Source organism: Oncorhynchus masou, chromosome 31 (assembly GCF_036934945.1).
Source record: "Oncorhynchus masou masou isolate Uvic2021 chromosome 31, UVic_Omas_1.1, whole genome shotgun sequence".
Lineage (NCBI taxonomy): Eukaryota > Metazoa > Chordata > Actinopteri > Salmoniformes > Salmonidae > Oncorhynchus > Oncorhynchus masou.
In genome coordinates, this window is record NC_088242.1 from 51,494,868 (window position 1) to 51,518,891 (window position 24,024).

At 43.1% G+C, this 24,024-nt stretch overlaps 1 protein-coding gene across 1 annotated transcript; it reads right to left on the minus strand.

Moving 5' to 3' along the window:
• Positions 1-3,893: 3,893 nt before the first annotated feature.
• On the minus strand, positions 3,894-5,755 carry LOC135525227 (fibroblast growth factor 3-like). The gene is made up of 3 exons (XM_064952952.1): positions 5,170-5,755; positions 4,692-4,795; positions 3,894-4,429 (listed from the first exon to the last, which is right to left on the minus strand). Exons 1-3 carry the CDS (start codon positions 5,435-5,437, stop codon positions 4,055-4,057), a joined length of 747 nt encoding a protein of 248 aa, XP_064809024.1. The 5' UTR covers positions 5,438-5,755; the 3' UTR covers positions 3,894-4,054.
• Positions 5,756-24,024: the final 18,269 nt, after the last annotated feature.

Below are 24,024 nucleotides of genomic sequence, written 5' to 3' on the forward strand. Positions count from 1 at the left end.
ATACTTATATGTGCCCCGAAATGACATCACACGCCACCTACTGTAACAAAAGGTTGCTCTCAACTCAATCCACATGCACGCTAGTTAACTCCGACGCAAAGTCACTCAGAAATCCACCTCCCCTTGTGCGCTCTGATCTCGAGTGGCAGGGCGCACCATGCACAACATCTCAATGAACTCAGTAGTTGCCACTGTAATTTTAGTGTGAGCTGACACATGTAGCCTCTACAACGTGTTTTGCTCATCCTTTATTTAGTCTATTGTGTCTTTACGCCGCGCAAACTTCTCAGACTCCTCAAGATGTGTCCTGGCGACAGGGAGGACTACGCATGAGATCTTTGTCTAAAACTTCATCCAATATCGACTGAAATTAAATAAAATAATGTATTGCAGGATGTAGAAAAGTAAGCTGAAACGCCAACAGACTGTTACACAGGGGACAGTTCTATAAGTGAATCCATAAGTAATTCAACCGCTTTCTTAATATGAATTTCTACTTTTTGACTACCGAAAATATAATCATGAGACAAAATATAACATGGTGCACATATCTCAAGATTACAATATCAACAAAATGTGTAATATGTTGATGCAAGGCTAAAATACTTTTAATCTTAAAACAGTTAGTGGCCTTATCAACCCAAGCCTCCTACTGTTCCATGAAGATGAGCTATATAAATTAATCGGATACAGTTCTCTTTTGCCTATCTGATCAACTGAACACAATGTAATACCCGTAGACTGTACCAAGCACTTATGTACAATGTAGGCTACTAAGTTGTTACGCATAGGATGTTGAAAATGTCCGTTATAAGACTGAACTTCTGGCCCACGGTTAGTGAAGTACCCATGCGTAAAACACCCATATCAAAGGTTCACTCGAGATTTGAACCCCATGTGTGACCATCCACACCATGAAAAGCCTATTGTCACTTAGCCAGTGTAATACACAACCACCAACCGAGATAACATAGAGGTATCAAGTGACACGCAAGGAGCAACGACTTTTGCACCTGCTCACAAGTTTATTCTTTTCTTTCGAACTGGGGAATTACTGGTGGAAACAACGCGGCTAATTGTTGTTAAATTATACCTACAACTAACCATTTCGGGAATTTGTGTGGCAAATAATATCAAATTATAGACGTCTTCTTTCATTTGATGTTTCAAAATATTACATTTTTTATTCAATAGATTCAAATTAATCGTTATTATTTGGGGCTGAACGTTGAATACTTATATATATGTTTTTAAATAAAAGCTAACTTCTACACTCTCAAGTAGACTAAAATTAATACATTATCATAAATATTCTATAGCGTTTGTTGACAGTAGAGCCTACCCATCTTTTGTATCAATGAAGAGCCAATATCGCAATAATAATTTAAGATAGGCTATTGAATTCCTGATAGTAGCGTCAGAGTTTTCTCATGTGGGCCAGGCTACCTGTTCTCAGCCGCTCTCCAAGGTGCTGCATTTCAGTCGCGTGGTTTTGCGTTATCATCACCTCACTGTGTTGGCCAGGGTGCTGCATCAGTGACGTCCTTGTTACATTTTGTAAGTGATAATACCTTACTGAGATTAACATATTAACAGGCCCTACAACTTTCTTACAGTATCATTACAACAACAAAAAACAAATTACCTTTATGTTTTTGGTGTCATTGGGGAACAATAGTTTTAGATTAAAGTAATGTTGCTCTCATGGAATTGTCATTTCTTGGGTACAGAACCTCTGAAGAGAGAGAAGATGTTTGACTTGCTGCCTCTAGAGTGCAGTGTCGACAAAGGAACAGAACAGATCCAATCCTATGCTTAACTCCGAAATCACACAGCCCACATGCCAATGAAACGCAATGGTAACTGACACAACATGCTAGCAGCAGCCCTGTGTTCAGAAAAATCTCAGCACTGCATATCCCAACACTTTCAGTCTGGTAGTCTTTATTATTCAATTGTCATATAGATATTCTTACTATTTATTTTAAGAGAATTCTTCAAAAATGTAGGTTAAAATACATTGGGAGACTGAATAATGAATAATGAAATTTGAGCTTCATAGACTAAAAAACAATATACAAAAAGACACAGAAAACGTGTTTATGATATAACAAGTAATGGAGGCAAATAAACAAATTAACAACACAATGGCAGTCTATACACAGTGCATTTGGAAAGTATTCAGACCCCTTTACTTTTCCCACATTTTATTAGGTTACAGCCTTATTCAAATAGATTAAATTGTTTTTCTTTCCTCATCAATCTACACACAATACACCATAATGGCAAAACAAAAACAAGTTTTTATAAATTTTAGCAATTGAAATATCACGTTTACATTTGGAAGCGATTACAGCCTCAAGTCCTCTTGGGTATGATGCTACAAGTTTGGTACACCTGTATTTGGGGAGATTCTCCCTTTCTTCTCTGCAGATCCTCTCAAGGTTGTCAGGTTGTACGGGGAGTGTCGCTGCACAGCTATTTTCAGGTCTCTCCAGAGATGTTTAGGTTCAAATCTGGGCTCTGGCTAGGCTATTCAAGGACATTCCGTTGCTTGTCCCAAAGCCACTCCTGCATTGTCTTGGCTGTGTGATTAGGGCCATTGTCCTGTTGGAAGGTGAACCTTCACCCCAATCTGAGGTCCTGAGCACTCTGGAGCAGGTTCTCATCAAGGATCTCTCTGTACTTTGCCCTTGGCATTCAGGCCAAAGAGTTCAATCTTGATTTCATCAGACCAGAGAATCTTCTTTCTCATGGTCTGAGTCCTTTAGGTGCCTTTTGGTAAACTCCAAGCGAGCAGTCATGTGCCTTTTACTAATGAGTGGCTTCTGTCTGGCCACTCTACCATAAAGGCCTGATTGATGGAGTGCTGCAGTGATGGTTGTCCTACTGGAAGGTTCTCCCATCTCCACAGAGGAACTCAGGTTCTTGACCATCGGGTTCTTGGTCACCTCCCTGACCAAGGCCCTTCTCCCTCGATTGCTCAGTTTGGCCAGGCGGCCAGCTCTAGGAAGAGTCTTGATGGTTCTTCTTCTATTTAAGAATGATGGAGGCCACTGTGTTCTTGGGAACCTTCAATGCTGCAGACATTTTTTGGTACCCTTCCACAGATCTGTGCATCTACACAGTCCTGTCTCGGAGCTCTACGGACAATTCCTTCAACCTCATGGCTTGGTTTTTGCTCTGAAATGCACTGTCAACTGTGTGACCTTATATAGACAGGTGTGTGCCTTACCAGATCATGTCCATTCAATTGAATTTACCACAGGCGGACTCCAATCAAGTTGTAGAATCATCTAAAGGATGATCAATGGAAACAGGATGCACCTGAGCTAAATTTTGAGTCTCAAAGCAAAGGGTCTGAATAGTTATTTAAATAAAATAAGGTATTTCTGTTTTTTTTTAATTAGCAAAAAATTATAAAAAGCGGTTTTTGCTTTGTCATTAGGGGGTGTTGTGTGTAGATTGATGAGATTTTTTTTTATTTCATACATTTTTGAAAAAGGTTGTAACTTAACAAAATGTGGAAAGGGGGCTGATTACTTTCTGAATGCACAGTATATATATACTGTATATATATATATATATCTTTGCAGATGATTTCAAAGTGACTTACAATCATGCTGGGATTCATATAGGTGGTCCCAGCTGGGATCGAACCCACAATCCTGGCGTTGAATGCATCAAAAGCTACTAACTGAGCTACAGAGGACAATTATTAGAACAAAGTGCTTTTTGTACAACATATTATTGAGTAATCCACATGCATCCTTCCAGACATCTTTGTATGGAATGGTCCTCAAGAATAATTACACAGGACATTAACTGCATGTATTTCCGATAATGTGAGTTAACAATAACAGTACAAAGATACATTCAAGACATTGACCACTTTATTCACAAGACAGTATGCTGCATGCATTCTCTATATAAGGTTGTACATTATTCCAACAGTATCATTATGCCAGTTTAAAGGAGGGAAAGGCGTGCTGGTATCTCTCAGTCACCAGGTAGGTAGTCAGGCTGTGGGCAGTGTGGAATGACATGAGTCAGACTAGTCATCAAACTGCCTGGATATGGAAACATGTCTCTGTCTCCGTGGCCCTGTCTTTCCTGCAAGTCTGAGGGCAGTCTGCCTGTACCCGAGACTACTGTTGAACAACAGGTGAACCATGTCATGGTCCTTGTGGCCAAGGACCCTGGGCAGGAAGAGGGAGGCCTTCTCTGTCCTGCGAGTCTTCAGGCCACGCTTTGGCCGGCCCTTTCCATTGATTGACACGTACCACAGCCTCTCAGCGCTCGCCCTTCGCCTGCTGCTGCTTCCTGTTGAGGTGGAGGGAGGGGTTGTCTGGTAGTTGCGAGAGGCGTACGTGTTGTAGCCTAACTCATGGATCCGCTCCATGAACTCACACTCCTGGTTGAAGGCAGCCTGAGAAAAGAGACATTTAGTTGAAACCAAATGCATTACAACGAAAACATTATGAAGATGTTATATTAAAATGAGACTGAACATGAATGGTAGTCAATTGTCCAATTAGAGAGAGAGTGAGAGGGGGAGAGAGAGAGAAAGAGGCAGACAGACAGACAGACAGACAGACAGACAGACAGACAGACAGACAGACAGACAGACAGACAGACAGACAGACAGACAGACAGACAGAGAAAGACCCCAGCGATCATGCCACATTTACCGATGCATATAGTCCTCCTTTTTCGTTCATGGCCAGATATCTATCAGAGAACAGTCCTTTAATCACCACCACTCCCACATCCACTGCTGCTATCTCCAATATGCCTGGACGGAAAAAAATGTATTCATTCTCATTTCCTGCGACACCAAACGTCATGGCAATGTAATAACAATGCCATTATAATGTAGAGTTGTAGAGTCTCTACAACCATGCTTCTGTCTTCACTTTTTGAAGTTGCCTTCTGATCACTCCAATTTACCAATGCATTCGTGATGGGCAGAAAAACCAACAGCATAATAACGTGCGCAATTGGTAAGAAGTGTTCTTGTTTACATGATCTATCCAGGCCTACTTTAAAAGTGTTTCTGTATAGGCTAATCTTATTCGGCTATAGCCTATATAGTGACTGAACATAAACTTCAAATGCATAGCATATAACAAGGCATAAATATACGAGAGTAAGTTATATTGTACTCACTGAAAGGGTTATTCTCCTCCAGGGTCCCGTCTATTCTCCCGTTGGGATGTATTTGTAAGTGATACTTTGTGGCACAGTACAACTTTCTGTGTCTCGGTGCTCCACCAAGGTGCTCGTACACTCCCCCACGCCCCGCAGCATCCCTGCGCTGCCTCGGGTTAAAGCTCTGATGCTGTGGAGTAGATGTCCTAAGCGTCATAGAAGAACGGGGCTTTTGGTGACTGGGATGCATCAAATTCAACAATAACAAAACCAGTATTATAACCATTATGGCATGGCCGAAAATAGTATTTTAGTCCTTTTCCATGAGTGCCAAAATCGGAATCAATAGTTTCCATCGAAGTCTTATTAGGTCCATTGATTAATCCACCCCGAAAAAATGGGTACTTTTCAAACATCTACTTTTGATTGAAACAGCCTCTCGTGACAAATATAGCGCGCAAGAGAGAATGCCCAAGTTGCGCGCAAAAATCAAATTATCATCATTCAAGGCAAGGTACCGTTTTGTGTGAGCTGTGTGTGCAGTATGCTAGCCTATGGATGGATAAAATTACATGACATTACACACAGAGGCTCATTGCTGAAAGCCGCATCACAAAGGGCGAGCCCGCCATCTAAGGGCAGGGCTCTCCTCTCAGCTTTACTTTTGATGGACCAAAACGCCAATTAGACATTCCCAAATTAGACACTGGGTTTCGACATAAATATTCTCTTGGTCAATTCCATTCTTGGCCACTTGGTGAGAATAAGCTTAAACGAGGACATGGGCTGCGAAGATAGCAGAAATCGTTTGAAATTCTAAACGTTATTTAGATGGCAGACATAGTAATACAGTATACAAAGAATGCATAGGCTAGACCCCTAACACGATATTGGTAAATGTTATGACTGATGTCTGTCTGCTTGTTTTTCAGTGTCAAATACATCTGACTGAATAACAAATGTATATTTCGAAGAGTTGGATGTATAGAGTAGAGTAATGGGTTATGCCATACAGTAACGATGCGTGGTTAAAATCACTGGGGAAGCCAGCGTTGTTTGCTATTAATGCATATACCTTGCGACCATGATATATAGGCCTAAAGTCAGAGACAATAATAAGACAGTGGCAGAATAAATTCAATCACACCTTTGGTTTATCACAAAACCGAATAGCAACCTCTCTCCGGTGAAGTCCACGATGCATATTGCATGTACCAGACAGTTGTTTCCGACATTTTCGGACCACCAAACAACTATTGATTTAGAACCATAGCAAGTTGCAAAGAAAACAGCAGCTGCCTGAACTATTCCAGCAACTTCCACATTTCGGCATCACCAAATCACCCCTGCTTAGTCTAATACAGTGAAACTAATTTAGTCCTATCAATATAAACTAAATATGACGTGGCTGTCCATGGTTCTGATTTCTCCTTGCGTGTGTGCATGCGTGCGCGCGCGTTCTGCAAGTAGAAAAACATGTTGACCCAGTCTACTTGTAGAGAACCGCCAATGCCATCCTCCTTGCTTTCATGTTGAGGAAACATCTACCACTATGCCATACAGTACATACAGTACACATCTATATTTTATGTGTCCTAGGCTACCTTTCTATGCTTGCTTGCTCACTTCTATGCAATGCTTGCTCACTAGAAACCCTAGTTAACGTTAGTCTGCTACTGTACATCCAGCTACTGTACATATTGAACTTAAATCCTCTCAGGAAAGGGGCAGGACAATGTATGAATTAATGGTTGGATCAGAATTGCTATTATAATCATTGGCCAGTATGGATAATTAAGTAAAACCACAAGTCCAAATCCCTATCTGTGTCCTTGGTTAATTTCGTAAAGGGACAATTTTAGCTAGCTAGCCACCGGAAGACAACAACAACAACGAGATGCAACAATTCAAGTTGTTTCTGTTAATGATGTATGCCCATCAAAGAAATTTGATAAGAGTGATTTGATAGGAGTAATGCCAAATCCAAGCTGGCTTCCCATGACACTTTTATTTTCCCCGCCAGGACCATTCACAGTTGAGCTCGCTCAGTTTAACTCAACGCAGATTGGCACATTTTTTCTACTTTTTTTTTGTCAGAAGTGGCAAAATACTCGCTGGCTTTCCTTGCATTCAACGCTACAGGCGGCAACAATGTCGTACTTTTTTGGACCAGACAGTATCAGATAGATGGCCTACACGTAGAGAGACAGGGGGCGCTGTTCCTCTCGCTCGGATGCTTTCTCCTGTGAGATACATTCACCCTCTTGCGAATTGAAGGGAAATTATGAGACACGGAGAGATGAACGATACATTATTTATGTTATTATTGTTTGTTTTCTTGCATTCCTTTGTGGGAAGCCTGGCTTCCCTCGGCGCGCATGAATATACGCCACTGATGCGATATTGACTGCAAGTGTAAAGGACGTCACGCTGCTTTCTTGGCGAGTACCGCTTCCTCCTGATTCAGGTCATACTGAGGCTTGAACACAGGATCTCTGCTTCTCAAACACATCTGACCACCTTCCTGAAGAATCTGAACCAGTCGCTCCGCAAAAAAGCTATCTATCAAGAATCGCAAGTGGAGACAGTTCAGGGTGATGATTGAGTTTCACAGATCCCCATCTGCTACACAAGCCAGTGTTACTAAGATTGTCCCTGGTCACCAGGATAAGGCAACACATGATCAGCCACAGAGCAATGCCCCTGAAGCAAGTTAAATGCTTTGCTTAAGGGCACAATGGTAGTTGGTGGCACCTGATATAGTCAGATTTATACTGATGGCAGATTCAGTTAGCAGCTCACTCCCACCAAATATATCCAGTCAGCACTGGGACTTGAACCGGCAACCCTCTGCTTACTGGCCTGTTTCTCTAAGGCTCATTGTTACTGTCATTTCACCTCACTTGGACATTAGACCGAGGATTGGGACTCCATGTTCTCTCCATTCTTTCTCACACGATCCTAGTTCACCATAAGATATTGAAGTTCGCTGAAGCCAAGATTTGAACCCGCAAATTACTCCTGCTAAAATTGCTTCCATCTCGACAGCGTTGTGGTCACAATCTTGATAATTAGCACCCCATCGTTAAGCTAGATATACATCATGCCCTAGGCGTTATGTGAGAGTGGGGCGCTTGCTCACAAAGCCATAGATCCATGGCATATTGCACAGAGCGTACTCACTGGATGGTGTCGATAATTTGTCCGGCCCTTTATAGAATGCCTGTTGGCCACACTGTTTACCAGGGAAATCTGTTGTGTAGTTTGTTCCACTGTTTAGCTCATAGGCCTTAAAAACTGACTATCGTCTCATGTTTTTGCTGGTGACTGTGTCTCTTTGATGTGGTAGGACTGAGAGTATAGTTAGATGAGGCACTTTGAAGTATTTTTGATCTGAGGGCCCGGTTAGGGTTGTAGAGAATCAGGGCTGTTGGGCTTCAGGGTTGGAAAGTTGTGAGGCTGTAGGGTTGGAAGGCTATAGAGTTGTAAGCCCTTCTGGCTATTGAGCTAGGACTGTATAGGGGTTGTCTGTCTTTGAAAGAGAGTAATGTCATTTCTTTGTAATTTTCTGTGCTATTCATCCGGTCAGTCTGGATGACGGACAAAACAATATTTTTCTCCTTTACTGAAGTCTGTCATTGGAGATTAATCTTGAGAGAGAAGTCAAAAGTGCCTACGTCGAGTCGAATTGTTTTAACGGGTTCCAGATTGCAAGAGATAAACACTTGTTGATAGAGATCGCCGACCTCACAGATTAGCTAGCTGAAAATACTTACCACCCTCAGGGCACCGCAACAATTATCACTCGGAGTAGGAAATCACCTGAGATAAAAGGTTCTGAACGGGTCTATGTATGAATATAAACTGCAGGCAGGCTGTGGAAACACGACACCTCCAGGGTTAAAGGGTTAAATGTTGTTAGCTTGTTATAGAGCTTTGGCCCTTGGCCCTGAATCTAATGATTGGTATACATCTTGCGTATTCATCAACTTTGTCCAAAGTAGAGATGATCCCAATATCAACAAAAAAATGATATCAACTGATTCCCTATATTGTCTCAGAGAATGACACCCCTTAACAATAAACCCATGCAATGAACATACAGGCAGATCATCGACCTTGCAGGTTATCTCGCTGAAAATGCTCACCAGGGCACAGTGACAATTATCTTAAGGAGCAGGAAACTATACAAGTGTAGCCTAGTACATCACTTGGGCCAAGCTTCCTGCCATCCAGGACCTATATACTAGGCGGTGTCAGAGGAAGGCCCTAAAAATTGTCAAAGAGTCCAGTCTCCCAAGTCATAGACTGTTCTCTCTGCTATCGCATGGCAAGCGGTACCGGAGTGCCAAGTCTAGGTCCAAAAGGCTCCTTAACAGCTTCTACCACCAAGCCATGAGACTGTTGAACAATTAACCAAATGACCACCCACATTATTTCCATTGACCCCCTTGATCCCCTTTTGTTTTTACACTGCTGCTACTTGCTGTTTATTATCTATGCATAGACACTTTACCCCTACCTACATGTACAACTTACCTTGACTAACCTGCAGCCCCGCACATTGACTCGGTCCCAGTACCCCCAGTATATAGCCTCGTTATTGTTATTTTATTGAGTTACTTTTACATAATTTTTTACTTTCCTTTATTTCGTAAATATTTTCTGAACTCTATTTCTTGAACTGCGTTGTTGGTTAAGGGCTTGTAAGTAAGCATTTCACGGTAAGACCTATTGTATTCGCATGTGACAAACACAATTTGATTGGATTTGATTTGATTTTAGATAAATGACTCTGAAATGGTCGATGAACTATTTGTTGCCTGAGAAGTTTAGCTTTGTTCATCTTCAGGTCTATTGATTATGATAAATTATTTATGGATATTTGGCCTTTGACCCTGGATCAAATTTTTAGTATAGCTTACATATAATTCTTCCATTTACATACATTTTAATATGATGTGATGATCCATACATTTATAAAGATTATCAATATGAATCTTTGTTGCTTATAGACTAACACCTCTGCTTTGGAAAAAAAAAGTAGTGAAACAATCAACAAACCTGTACACAGCTCATATAGAGGCAGTTGATTTGGATGTGGTAAATGATCATATCCATCTGGTCTGCTCCTTCAGGCAGATCTGATCTGAGCTACAGGGAGAATGCAGGGAGCATGCACCCAGCATGGGGGGAGGACAGACATTAAATAAGAAGCAGAACATTGTTCAATGAACCAGATGCTTTCTAATCTGTAATTAAGGAAGTGTTACATTTTGATGCTCTGCGTACTCTCAACCGGTTGGTTGGCTCCTCTCTCTGAACGTCATCTGGAAAGGAGAAACGATGACACATCCTGGTGTCCCTACAGTATTATCAGAACATTATAATGGTTTTGGAAGTGAGAATTCTAACAGATTGTCTCACAAATCGCAGCAATGCAACATACAATATAAATAATTCCAGGAGGGATCTTTGATATAACAGATATGAGTATGACTGAAAGGGGTTTGTCATCAGGTTCACTACTCAATCATGGTATTATACCTCCTTGATTTTTGTCTCTTGAAGTCATCCGTAAACATAGCATAGCCATGATACAGTCGGGATAACTATTGCCTCCACAGTGGCCCTCGGGGGCAAAGTACCTCCCCACCCGGCACCCCCCCCATAGACTTAATTGGTACGTAGAGCACCGAACCCCTCCATTCTCAATGCAATTAAGATCACTCAATGTTCAAACAGTATTAATTCACATGCCAACCAAGCAGGCTTAAGTACTGCATACACAGTCCATTATCATCCACTCCAGCTTTACAAAGACACTGCCTTTGTCTCCATAGTCTAAGTGCGTGTCCCAAATGGAACCCTACTCCATATGGGCTCTGGTAACAAGTAGTGCACTGTATAGGGAATCGGGCGCTATTTGGGATGCATCCTAAGTATGGAGAGGCTCTACTTATCAGCTCAATAGAGATCCGGTGTTCATACTTACTACAGAGCCCTGCCCAATCTTAATTACCCCATTCACTGATATTTTTAAAGCATTTTATAGCTTCCCATTGATGTCTTAATTTTGATTATGGCTGATAGCCTATGTGCAGGAGAGAGAGGCAGAAAGAGAGGCGCAGCTGCATCTACGACCCTCCAGCCCAACTCCTTCCACTCTTCAGTCGGGAGGTGCACGTGTGTCAGGGCAGGAGCAACACAGGTAGTCTCGACTCTAAATAACCAGCATATAGTCAAATATCCACACAAGCCAGGAATATATCATGTGTCAGAGAACTTTAGGAATATTTCTGTAACAAATTAAACATTTTGGATTCAATTCTCCCATCCTTTAACAAAATAAACTAAGTTAAAGAATGGAAATCAAGCTCGTGGCACAGAACTATCCAAGCTGTAGATACATCTCCTTTAAATGTTGTTATTTGGTTGTGTTGTTAACCGAACATAATTGAATATTACTTTTGGTAATACAGTAAATAGCAGAACGTAGCGTAATGTTACAAACTATGTGACATTCAACTTTAAAATGAGTAACACATCCATGGGCACATTTTGAGATTACTGTAACTATACATTTATTCTTATGTGATCATATAAAGCGTGCATGTTCAAGATAGCATGCATAGGTCGTTGCAGGTCTGCGGAGACCTTTATAATTGCTGTAATAGTCTGTGCAGAATCTCGAACAGACAGCATTGATCACTTGAACCATGTATTTCGAATGTAATCTCAACCCCAATCCAGGTCCTTAGAAGAAGCACTGTGAATAAACGTCAATCTGCTGTATAAATACACAAACTATCTGACATTGTATTCCCGTTTGAATTTTGCTGTGCTTTCAAATGGTTGAAAAGCATAGTGATAACACATTGGAAATGAAACTAACTTTTGGCTGTCTTTTTGCGTGGGGGAATGCAGGTTTCATTGTAGTCTCATTGGTCAACGTCTCAACCAAATATTACACAATTATCCACAATTATCCCAATTATCCAATTATCCATTGAAATGACGTGGTGTGCCCAGTTGATCTGCTCTTTCAGTCTGCTGAGAATACCGAGCCACCTACAGGGATTTCTATACTGAGCCACCTACAATGGTTTCTGGTTGGTTGACAACAGCCACCTACATAATAGTTGGAACAATATGCCTCACACAGTCTCTCTGCTTCAGCAGCTGTAAGCGAGAGAATGACCCTCTTGGCTACACTGAAAGAAGAGGAGGTTGAATGCAAGTACGCATGCCAGAAATTGTTCACAGCTTTCAAAGGAAGCCACATTTCACAACAGTGTGCTAAGGTCTACCATTCTGCGGTTTGAAGTATTATGGTTTTATTTCACTCTGCCTCGGATTCCACAAATGGTTGGCACAGAAAACGAACATAAACAACGATAGTGAATAATACGGACCATATTTAGAAAATGTCAACAGCAGCGTAGGGAGTCTTCTGGATTGCTGCCCTTTCTTGTCAGGACAATAGAGACAGTACTCTTTGTCAAAATCCAGCTGTTAAATCACTTGCTTTTCTTGTGAGATGGCACATTTCATACTCAACATGCTGCTTCATACTCCCCGTACATACGACTGTAGTTTACTGTATGCTCCCTCATGACCTTTTATTCTGGCACGTTTCGTACCAAGGAATGTTGAGGACTGAAAACAGATCACTTCATCTAAATCTTCACTGCAGTCACCTTCGTGAACACTTGTGGGTGGTGACCTTTGAGGACATTTTTTGCTCTTGGACTTCATCACTTGTCGTGTGGCTTCAGTTCAACGACCCACGACCCAAGATTCTCCCAGCTGCTCAATTCAATCTGTTTTGGATTTAGGCTTTATATTTGAAGTGTAATCAAACGTTTTTTACTATTTCCATTGATTTATATTCAGTGACTCTCCAGCTAACATCAAATCAAATCAACATTTATTTGTCACGTGCGCCGAAAACAACAGGTGTAGTAGACCTTACAGTGAAATGTTTACTTACAGGCTCTAACCAATAGCGCACAGAAGGTATTAGGTGAACAATAGGTAAGTCATGAAATATGTATTGACACAATGCAAATAGTCCAGGTAGCCAACATGTGGCTTAGCAACAAAAAAACACAAAATATTGGATTGCTGATTCTTCGGGGAAGACTACTTTCTAGGCACGTTAATGAATTGTGTGAGCTATCCCTTTAACACCAGTTGCATCTCAAATATTCCAGAACTGCTCCCTAGTGTCTGCCATTGCTATGGAGAGAGAGGGAGTGAGAGAGAGGAAAACAGAGAGAGACGTCCCTGTACACGCAGTCTTAATGTGTTATTGGTTTGGTTCTTGGCTCTCTCTTTCTCTCTCTCTCTCTCTCTCTCTCTCTCTCTCTCTCTCTCTCTCTCTCTCTCTCTCTCTCTCTCTCCCTGTGTGATAAAGTGTGCAGAAAGCCCCAGGCACCCTGTATCCACTGACAGATGTTTATCCACTCGTGTTATTTATTACTCATTACACTAACAGCGCACACATTTTAGATTTCAACTTTCAAGTTTTAATGTCACGTGCACAAGTACAGTGAAATGCCTTCCTTGCAAACTCAAAACCCAACAATGCAGTAATCAATATCAATGTATCACTAGAAAAAAACACATGAGAAATACACAATCAAGTAGGCAAGCATACTATATACAGGAAATCATTTTTTAAAGTAAGTTCCAATACCATATGTACAGGAACACTGGAGTGATGGAGGTAGATACTGTATGTAGAGGGGTAAGGGGACTAGGCAACAGGATGTAAGATACACAGAGTAGAAAGCAGCTTGTATGTCAGTGGGTGTGCAGGTGTGTAGAGTCAGTATTTTTTTATTTTACTTGGCAAGTCATTTAAGAAAAAATTCTTATTTTCAATGACGGCCTAGGAACAGTGGGTTAAGTGCCTGTTCAGGGGCAGAACGACAGATTTGTACCTTGCCAGCTCGGGGGTTTGAACTTGCAACCTTTCAGTTACTAGGCCAACACTCTAACCACTATGCTACCCTGCTACCCCTATACATGTATGTGCATATTATGAGCAAGTGGGCAAATTATGGTGTGTTTGTGTGTTTGTGTGTGTGTTGGAGTGACAGTGTGTGTGAGTGTGTAGGGCCCTGTGAGTGTGTAGGGCCCTGTGAGTGTGTAGGGCCCTGTGAGTGTGCATAGAGACAGTGCAAACATTTAAATTAAAGGTCCATAAAGATACGTTGTTAACTCAGATAGTCCATGTAGATATTTTGTTAACTATTTATCAGTCGTATTGCTTGGGGATGGAAGCTGTTCAAGAGCTTGTCAGACTTGATAAACCGGTACCTCTTGCCGTGTGGCAGCAGAGATAATAGTCTATGGACTGGGTGGTTGGAGTCCTTAACAATTTTTGGGGCCTTCAATTTACACCAGCTGATACAGAGGTCCTGGATGGCAAGTAGCTCTGCCCCAGTGATGTACTGGGCTGTCCACGCAACCTCCTGTAGCGCCATGCAATCGAGGGCGGTGCTATTGCCATACCAAGCAGTGACCAGTCAGTCAATGTGCTCTCAATGGTAGTGCTGTAGAACCTTTTGAGGTTTTGAGGGCCCATGCCAAACATTTTCAGCCTGGCACTGTCCCACCTTTTTCACGACTGCGTGTGTATGTTTGGACAATTTGAAGTCTTTAGAGATTTGGAGACAGAGGAACTTGACGCTGTCTACCTGCTCCACTGCTGCACCGTCGATTTGGATGGGGGCGTTGTCACCCCCCCCCCCCCCCATTTCCTATATGTCCCGATCAGCTCTTTGGTCTTGCTGACGTTGAGGGAGAGGTTGTTGGTCCGGCACCACACTGCCTGGTCACTTACCTCCTCCCTTCAGGCTGACTCATTGTCGTCGGTGATCAGGCTTACCATCCACGTATCGTCAGCGAACGTGATGGTGGTGTTGGAGTCGTGCGTGGCCATGCAGTCATGGGTGAACAAGGAGTACAGGAGGGGACTAAGCACACACCCCTGAGCGACCCCTATTTATGTGTCAGTGTGGCAGAGGTGGTGTTGCCTACCCTCACCACCTGGGGTCGGCCTGTCAGGAAGTCCAGGATCCAGTTGCAGAGGGAGGTGTTCAGACCTCGAGTCCTAAGCTTGATAGCGAGATTGGAGAGGACAATGGTGTTGAACGCTGAGCTGTAATCAATGAACAGCATTCTCACATAGGTATTCCTCTTATCTAGGTGGGTGACGGCAGTGTGGAGAGCAATTAAGATTGCGTTGTCTATGATCTGTTGGGGCGGTATGCAAATTGCAGTGGGTCTAGGGTGGCTGGGATGGTGGAGTTAATGTGTGCCATAACCAGCCTCTAAAAGCACTTCATGATTACAGAAGTGAGTGCTACAGGGCGGTAGTCATTGTGGCATGAAGCCTTCGAGTTCTTAGGAAAAGGAATGATTGTGGTCATCTTAAAACGTGGGGATTACAGACTGGGACAAGGAGAGGGTGAAAATATGCCTGCCAGCTGTTCTGCGCATGCTCTGAGAACTCGCCCTGGAATACTGCAGTTGCCTTGCGTGTGTTGACCTGATTAAAAACTCTTCTCACGTTGACCTCAGAGAGCGAGATCATTCAATCCTCTTGGTCGGTGACAGTCCTCACACCCCAGGCTCGATGTTGTTGTTGTCAATGCGTGCATAAAATGACTTGAGTTTGTCTGGCAGAGAGGCATTGTTGGACAGATCACGGTTGAGCCTTCCTTTGTGATCAGTAATGGACTATAGTCCCTACCACATGCGGCTGCCATTGGAGCCTGTGTAATATGATTCCACCTTATCCCTATATTATCCATTTTGCTCATTTGATGACTCTGCGTAGGCCATAGCAGGACTTATTGTACTTATTCCTGTCCTTGGCTGTGGCATCAGGGTTGTCTAAGAAAGCTCTGTGTGTGGTAACCTTATTCTTTACTTTAGTGCCATACTCTGTGTTAACCGAGGGCTTTTGATTGGGGAAGCAGCGAACCGTCACCGAGGGCACAACGTTGCCTATGCATTGTCTAATGAAGCCGGTGACGGAGGTGGGGAGCTCGTCAATGTTATCAGCGGAGTCTTGAAACATATACCAGTCAGCACGAGCAAAGCAATCCTGTAGAATAACCTCTGATTCTGTTGACCATTTCTCGACTGAGAACTTCGGGTACTTCCTGTTTCAGCTTCTGCTTTTAAACAGGAAGCAAGTGAACGAAGTCATGATCTGATTAACCGAACGGCGGATGAGGGAGAGCCTTGCATGCTTGCTTGTGGGTAGAATAGCAGTGGTCTATAACTTTATCGCCCCTAGTGACGTTGGAGAGGTGTTGATGGAAGTTGGCAACCAGAAGGCAGCCTCTGGGTGTAGGATTTCCTGCTTGTTTGTAGCCTTGTACAGTTTTTAGGCACCTGCTTCTTATTTTTACTGTCCTGAGGTGGAATGTATACACCGGTCACAATAACAGCTGGAGGTAGAAGGGTCGGCATTTGCTCATCAGGAATTACAAGACAGGTGAACAGTGGGTTGAAACTTCCACCGAGCTGGAATTAGCACACCAGTTGGAGTTGATGAAGAGGCAACCCCCCCCCTCGATTTCCCCGACTCCACTGTCCTGTCCGCCCGGTTAACGGACAATCTTTCGAGTTGGATAGCCGTGGGGGGGGGTTATCTAGTCCGAGAGCCGTGTTTCTGAAAAGCAAAGAATATTGCAGTTCCGAGAGTCCCGTTGGTAGCACATCTGCGATCGGCGGTCATCCATCCTATTATCAAGTGAATGGAGGGAAGAGGTGGCCGGTTTTCCCTCCGCCTTCCCCCTCTCTTGCCTCTATAATGCCAGCGTTTCCTCTAGGGTAGGCCAAAATTATTGGGTTGGAATTGCAGAGAGAGCCCCGGGCAGATGAGTCAAAGCCTAAGTAGAACTGGGGCAACTTCCGATCTAATGTTCAATGGTTGTTGTCGGTTATACAAAAAAAATATTAGCGTATACATTCCATGAAACTAAAGTAAAAATAAACCACAAAATAATCACAAAAATCAAATCCAATCAAATCAAATTTTATTTGTCACATACACATGGTTAGCAGATGTTAATGCGAGTGTAGCGAAATGCTTGTGCTTCTAGTTCCGACAATGCAGTAATAACCAACAAGTAATCTAACTAACAATTCCTAAACTACTGTCTTATACACAGTGTAAGGGGATAAAGAATATGTACATAAGGATATATGAATGAGTGATGGTACAGAGCAGCATAGGCAAGATACAGTAGATGGTATCGAGTACAGTATATACATATGAGATGAGTATGTAAACAAAGTGGCATAGTTAAAGTGGCTAGTGATACATGTATTACATAAGGATGCAGTCGATGATATAGAGTACAGTATATACGTATGCATATGAGATGAATAATGTAGGGTAAGTAACATTATATAAGGTAGCATTGTTTAAAGTGGCTAGTGATATATTTACATCATTTCCCATCAATTCCCATTATTAAAGTGGCTGGAGTTGAGTCAGTGTCAGTGTGTTGGCAGCAGCCACTCAATGTTAGTGGTGGCTGTTTAACAGTCTGATGGCCTTGAGATAGAAGCTGTTTTTCAGTCTCTCGGTCCCAGCTTTGATGCACCTGTACTGACCTCGCCTTCTGGATGATAGCGGGGTGAACAGGCAGTGGCTCGGGTGGTTGATGTCCTTGATGATCTTTATGGCCTTCCTGTAACATCGGGTGGTGTAGGTTTCCTGGAGGGCAGGTAGTTTGCCCCCGGTGATGCGTTGTGCAGACCTCACTACCCTCTAGAGAGCCTTACGGTTGAGGGCGAAGCAGTTGCCGTACCAGGCGGTGATACAGCCCGCCAGGATGCTCTCGATTGTGCATCTGTAGAAGTTTGTGAGTGCTTTTGGTGACAAACCGAATTTCTTCAGCCTCCTGAGGTTGAAGAGGCGCTGCTGCGCTGAGCTTGGAGGGTACTATGGTGTTGAATGCCGAGCTGTAGTCGATGAACAGCATTCTCACATAGGTATTCCTCTTGTCCAGATGGGTTAGGGCAGTGTGCAGTGTGGTTGAGATTGCATCGTCTCTGGACCTATTTGGGCGGTAAGCAAATTGGAGTGGGTCTAGGGTGTCAGGTAGGGTGGAGGTGATATGGTCCTTGACTAGTCTCTCAAAGCACTTCATGATGACGGAAGTCAGTGCTACGGGGCGGTAGTCGTTTAGCTCAGTTACCTTAGCTTTCTTGGGAACAGGAACAATGGTGGCCCTCTTGAAGCATGTGGGAACAGCAGACTGGTATAGGGATTGATTGAATATGTCCGTAAACACACCAGCCAGCTGGTCTGCGCATGCTCTGAGGGCGCGGCTGGGGATGCCGTCTGGGCCTGCAGCCTTGCGAGGGTTAACACGTTTTACTCACCTCGGCTGCAGTGAAGGAGAGACCGCATGTTTCCGTTGCAGGCCGTGTCAGTGGCACTGTATTGTCCTCAAAGCGGGCAAAAAATGTATTTAGTCTGCCTGGGAGCAAGACATCCTGGTCCGTGACTGGGCTGGATTTCTTCCTGTAGTCCATGATTGACTGTAGACCCTGCCACATGCCTCTTGCGTCTGAGCCGTTGAATTGAGATTCTACTTTGTCTCTGTACTGACGCTTAGCTTGTTTGATAGCCTTACGGAAGGAAAAGCTGCACTGTTTGTATTCAGTCATGTTACCAGACACCTTGCCCTGGTTGAAAGTAGTGGTTCGCGCTTTCAGTTTCACGCGAATGCTGCCATCAATCCACGGTTTCTGGTTAGGGAATGTTTTAATCGTTGCTATGGGAACGACATCTTCAACGCACGTTCTAATGAACTCGCACACCGAATCAGCGTATTCGTCAATGTTGTTATCTGACGCAATACGAAACATGTCCCAGTCCACGTGATGGAAGCAGTCTTGGAGTGTGGAGTCAGCTTGGTCGGACCAGCGTTGGACAGACCTCAGCGTGGGAGCTTCTTTTTTTAGTTTTTATCTGTAGGCAGGTATCAGCAAAATGGAGTTGTGGTCAGCTTTTCCGAAAGGGGGGCGGGGCAGGGCCTGATATGCGTAGCGGAAGTTAGAGATAAAGTGATCCAAGGTTTTTCCCCCCCTGGTTGTGCAATCAATATGCTGATAAAATTTAGGGAGTCTTGTTTTCAGATTAGCCTTGTTAAAATCCCCAGCAACAATGAATGCAGCCTCCGGATAAATGGTTTCCAGTTTGCAAAGAGTTAAATAAAGTTTGTTCAGAGCCATCGATGTGTCTGCTTGGGGGGGGATATATACGGCTGTGATTATAATCGAAGAGAATTCTCTTGGTAGATAATGCGGTCTACATTTGATTGTGAGGAATTCTAAATCAGGTGAACAGAAGGATTTGAGTTCCTGTATGTTTCTTTCATCGCACCATGCCTCGTTAGCCATAAGGCATACACCCCCACCCCTCTTCTTACCAGAAAGGTGTTTGTTTCTGTCGGCGCGATGCGTGGAGAAACCCGTTGGCTGCACCGCTTCGGATAGCGTCTCTCCAGTGAGCCATGTTTCCGTGAAGCACAGAACGTTACAGTCTCTGATGTCCCTCTGGAATGCTACCCTTGCTCGGATTTCATCAACCTTGTTGTCAAGAGACTGGACATTGGCAAGAAGAATGCTAGGAAGTGGGGCACGATGTGCCCGTCTCCGTAGTCTGACCAGAAGACCGCCTCGTTTCCCTCTTTTTCGGAGTCGTTTTTGGGTCGCTGCATGCGATCCAATCCGTTGTCCTGTTTGTAAGGCAGAACACAGGATCCGCGTCGCGAAAAACATATTCTTGGTCGTACTGATGGTGAGTTGACGCTGATCTTATATACAGTAGTTCTTCTCGACTGTATGTAATGAAACCTAAGATGACCTGGGGTTCTAATGTAAGAGATAACACATAAAAAAACAAAAAACTGCATAGTTTCCTAGGAATGCGAAGCGAGGCGGCCATCTCTGTCGGCGTCGGAAGTACTGAGGGCAAAGTTGGGTTGGAGCTTGTAAAAAGACGGCCATTCAGTACGGCTCCATCTTGAGCCATTTTCCCTCACATCAAAGACAGCCTGCAAAGCTATTGCAATACGATGAAACATCCTATGATGAACATTTCTTAGCAAATGCAATTTCTCAAGCAACATTTTTGCTCGGACTGTTTTGGAATGGTCTGAGAGCGGCGTCTAATTGGAGGAGCCGAATGGGAGGCATGTGTAACCTGAAAAACCAGCTGTTATTGGCAGAGAAGAGGGAAAACCCTCTTTGTTATTGGTCTATAAACTTATATCACCAGGCGATGTCACCAGGCCGGACGTTTCTGAGATACTGGAATAAAGTCACTTAGGTCACTGGTTTTGCCTTTTCTAACATTTAATCGAACAGTAACTGAATGCCTCTCTGCCTGTATTATATAGCCATGGCCACGTGACTCACTATCTGTAGAAGCAAACCATTTTCGTGAACGGGGCGGCGTACCTAATAAACTGGAAATCACATTTTCGACTGCACCGCCACATTAAATGAGCCACAAATCCCCTTGTGACATGGGGAATGGAAGCTTGTTGTGTACAACAGGGATGGGCAATTGAATGCAAGTTTCAAAACAAAACCAAACAAAATTCTGAAATGACTTTGTCAAAGCAACAAACTTGTGGAAATGTGGGGTTAAGTGGGTTCAAATCTTCCTAGACGGAAAACATGAGGAAGGACATTTTTTATAATATAAATATCTATATAAATATCTATATTACAGGGCACTTAATTAAGTATGAAATTCAATATTGTTGCACAATTTCTACTGAAAAAAATCAAGGTGACTCAAAAGGCACTCTTTTCATGGAAAGACCAAGTTATTACGCTCTTGTTGATCAAATTTGCACTTGCGAAAAGTCAATCCAGTGTTTTTTTCATTCAAGTTATAAGATGGATGTCAAAAACAGTTATAGCTGTCTTTACAAGCAAGTGTAACTCACACTACAACAATCCATTTATGAAATCCTACAACATCTGTGCTTTGAAAGTGAAAGTGAAAAGTAAAAACACTGCCATCTACTGTGTTTTTGTTGTTGTATTGCCTCACTTTGTAGTTGGCTGCTCTGCCAGCTTTAATCCATTTTTTTGCACACCATTATGAACTGCCTCATGTTGCGAGTTTATAGAATATGTGACTGTAGGATGTTAGATATGAAACTGGAGATGGGGTCCATATTCCACAGTGAAAAATCCAGAGAACCTTGTAAAAGGAAGCCATCAACACAAAATTAAATCAAATTGTGTTTGTCACATGCGCCTGTGAAAGGGCAGTGTGGAGTGCAATAGAGATTGCATTATCTGTGGATCTGTTGGGGTGGTAAAGCAAATTGGAGTGGGTCTAGGGTTTCTGGGATAATGGTGCTGATGTGGCTGCAGACACGAGTGCTATGGGTCGGTAGTCATTTAGGCAGGTTAAACTAGTGTTGCTGGGTACAGGGACTATGGTGGTCTGCTTGAAACATGTTGGTATTACAGACTCAGACAGGGAGAGGTTGGAAATGTCGGTGAAGACACTTGCCAGTTGGTCAGCGTATGTTCGGAGTACACGTCCTGGTAATCCGTGAATGTTGACCTGTTTAAAGGTCTTACTCACATAGTCTGCGGAGAGTGTGATCACACAGTCGTCCGGAACAGTTGATGCTCTCATGCATGTTTCAGTGTTACTTGCATCGAAGCGAGTTAAGAAGTCATTTAGCTCATCTGGTAGGCTTGTGTCACTGGGCAGCTCTCAGCTGTGCTTTGTAGTTTGTAATAGCTTGCAAGCTCTGCCAAATCCAACGAGTGTCGGAGCCAGTGTAGTACGATTTGATATTAGTTCTGTATTGATGCTTTGCCTGTTTGATGGTTCGTCGTAGGGTGGATTTCTTATGAGCTACCTGATCAGAGTCCTGCTCCTTGAAAGCGGCAGCTCTACCATTCAGCTCAGTGCTAATGTTGCCTGCAATCCATGGCTTCTGGTTGGGGTATGTACGTACGGTCACTGTGGGGATGACATCATCGATGCACTTATTGATGAAGTCATTGACTGATGTGGCATACTCCTCAATGCCATCGGATTAATCCCGGGAACATATTTCAGTCTGTGCTAGCAAAACAGTCCTGTAGCGTAGCATCTGCTTCATCTGACCACTTTTTTATTGACCGAGTCACCTGTGCTTCCTGCTTTAATTTTTGTTTGTAAGCAGGAATCAGAAGGATGGAATTATGGTCAGATTTTCCAAATGGAGGGCGAGGGAGAGCTTTTTATGTGTCTGTGTTGAGTAAAGGTGGTCTAAAGGTGGTCTAGAGTTTTTTGATTGCACATTTAACATGCTGGTAGAAATGAGGTAAAACTGATTTAAGTTTCCCTTCATTAAAGCTCCCGGCCACTAGGAGAGACGCCTCTGGATGAACGTTTTCCTGTTTGCTTGTGGCCATGTACAGCTCATTAAGTGAGGTCTTAGTGCCAGCATCGGTTTGTGGTGGTAAATAGACAGTTACGAAGAATATACGCTCTAGGTAGATAGTGTGGTCTACAGCTACAGCTCTGCCTCAGGTGAGCAAAACATCAAGACTTCCTTAGTTATCGTGTACCAGCTGTTGTTTACAAATATACATAGACCGCCACCCCTTGTCTTACCAGAGGCTGCTGATCTATCCTGTCGATACAGTGTATCACCTGCCAGCTGTATGTTATTCATGTCATTGTTCAGCCACGACTCGGTGAAACATAAGATATTACAGTTTTTAATATCCAGTTGGTAGAATATATGTGTTTTCAGTTCGTCCACTTTATTATCAGCGATTGTACGTTGGCCAATAGTACCGATGGCAAAGGCAGATTAGCCGCTCGTCGCCGGATCCTCACAAGGCACCCCGATCTCCTTCCATGAAACCTCCGTCTTTTTCACCTGCGAATGACGGGGATAAGGGCCTGTTTGGGTGTCTGGAGTAAATCCCTCTCGTCCGACTCATTAAAGAAAAGTTCTTCATCCAATTCGAGGTGAGTAATCGCTGTTCTGGTGTCCAGAAGCTCTTTTTGGTCTTAAGAGACAGTAGCAGCAACCTAATGTACAAAATAAATAACAATGCAAAAAACTAACAAAATAGCACGGTTGGTTAAGAGCCTATAAAACGTCAGCCATCCCATCTGGCCATCCCACCATCCTATCAAGTACAACATGTTCAGTAGAGGTTTTATGTTAGTTTGAAGTCTTTCTGCAGTTTGTGATGGTGTTATTTAGGTCAGTTTAGGGGAGAAGACTTTGCTAACATATTCCCTCAGTGCACAGGACAGGTAATGTGATTGGTCAATGCACTCTAAAAATAGAGCGCTTATGAGTCATGAGCCGTCGGCTGTATGTGTCTTAAAGTGGACCCAATTTTATTTTATTTATTTATTTAACCTTTATTTAGCCAGGCAAGTCAGTTAAGTTCGTATTTGCAATGATGGCCTCGCATTGTGACACCGTAGCTTTCACTGCTGTCATTTAGACTTTGGTGATAGTCATTTTACAAAGTGTAATTATAGTTAGAGAATGTGCTCGTTCGATGAGCACAGGAGCTTCAGAAATGTGATGACGTAAAACACAATTTGAAATGAGTCTGGTGAGAAAGTTGCAGCGCATCAATTTGGTCCCTGATATTTTTTAAATGTCAGCAGTGAATCATTTTAACACCTTCAGCCCCTGTCTCTGTATGAGGTGATATTACCTGCGGCTCAGAGACACCGTGAAAGGGGAATGAACCTGCAGACCTGGGTTCAAAAAGTATTCAAAGAGACAGGCTTAGATCAGATGCTCAAGTGAAATAAAAAATAATATTTGAACCCAA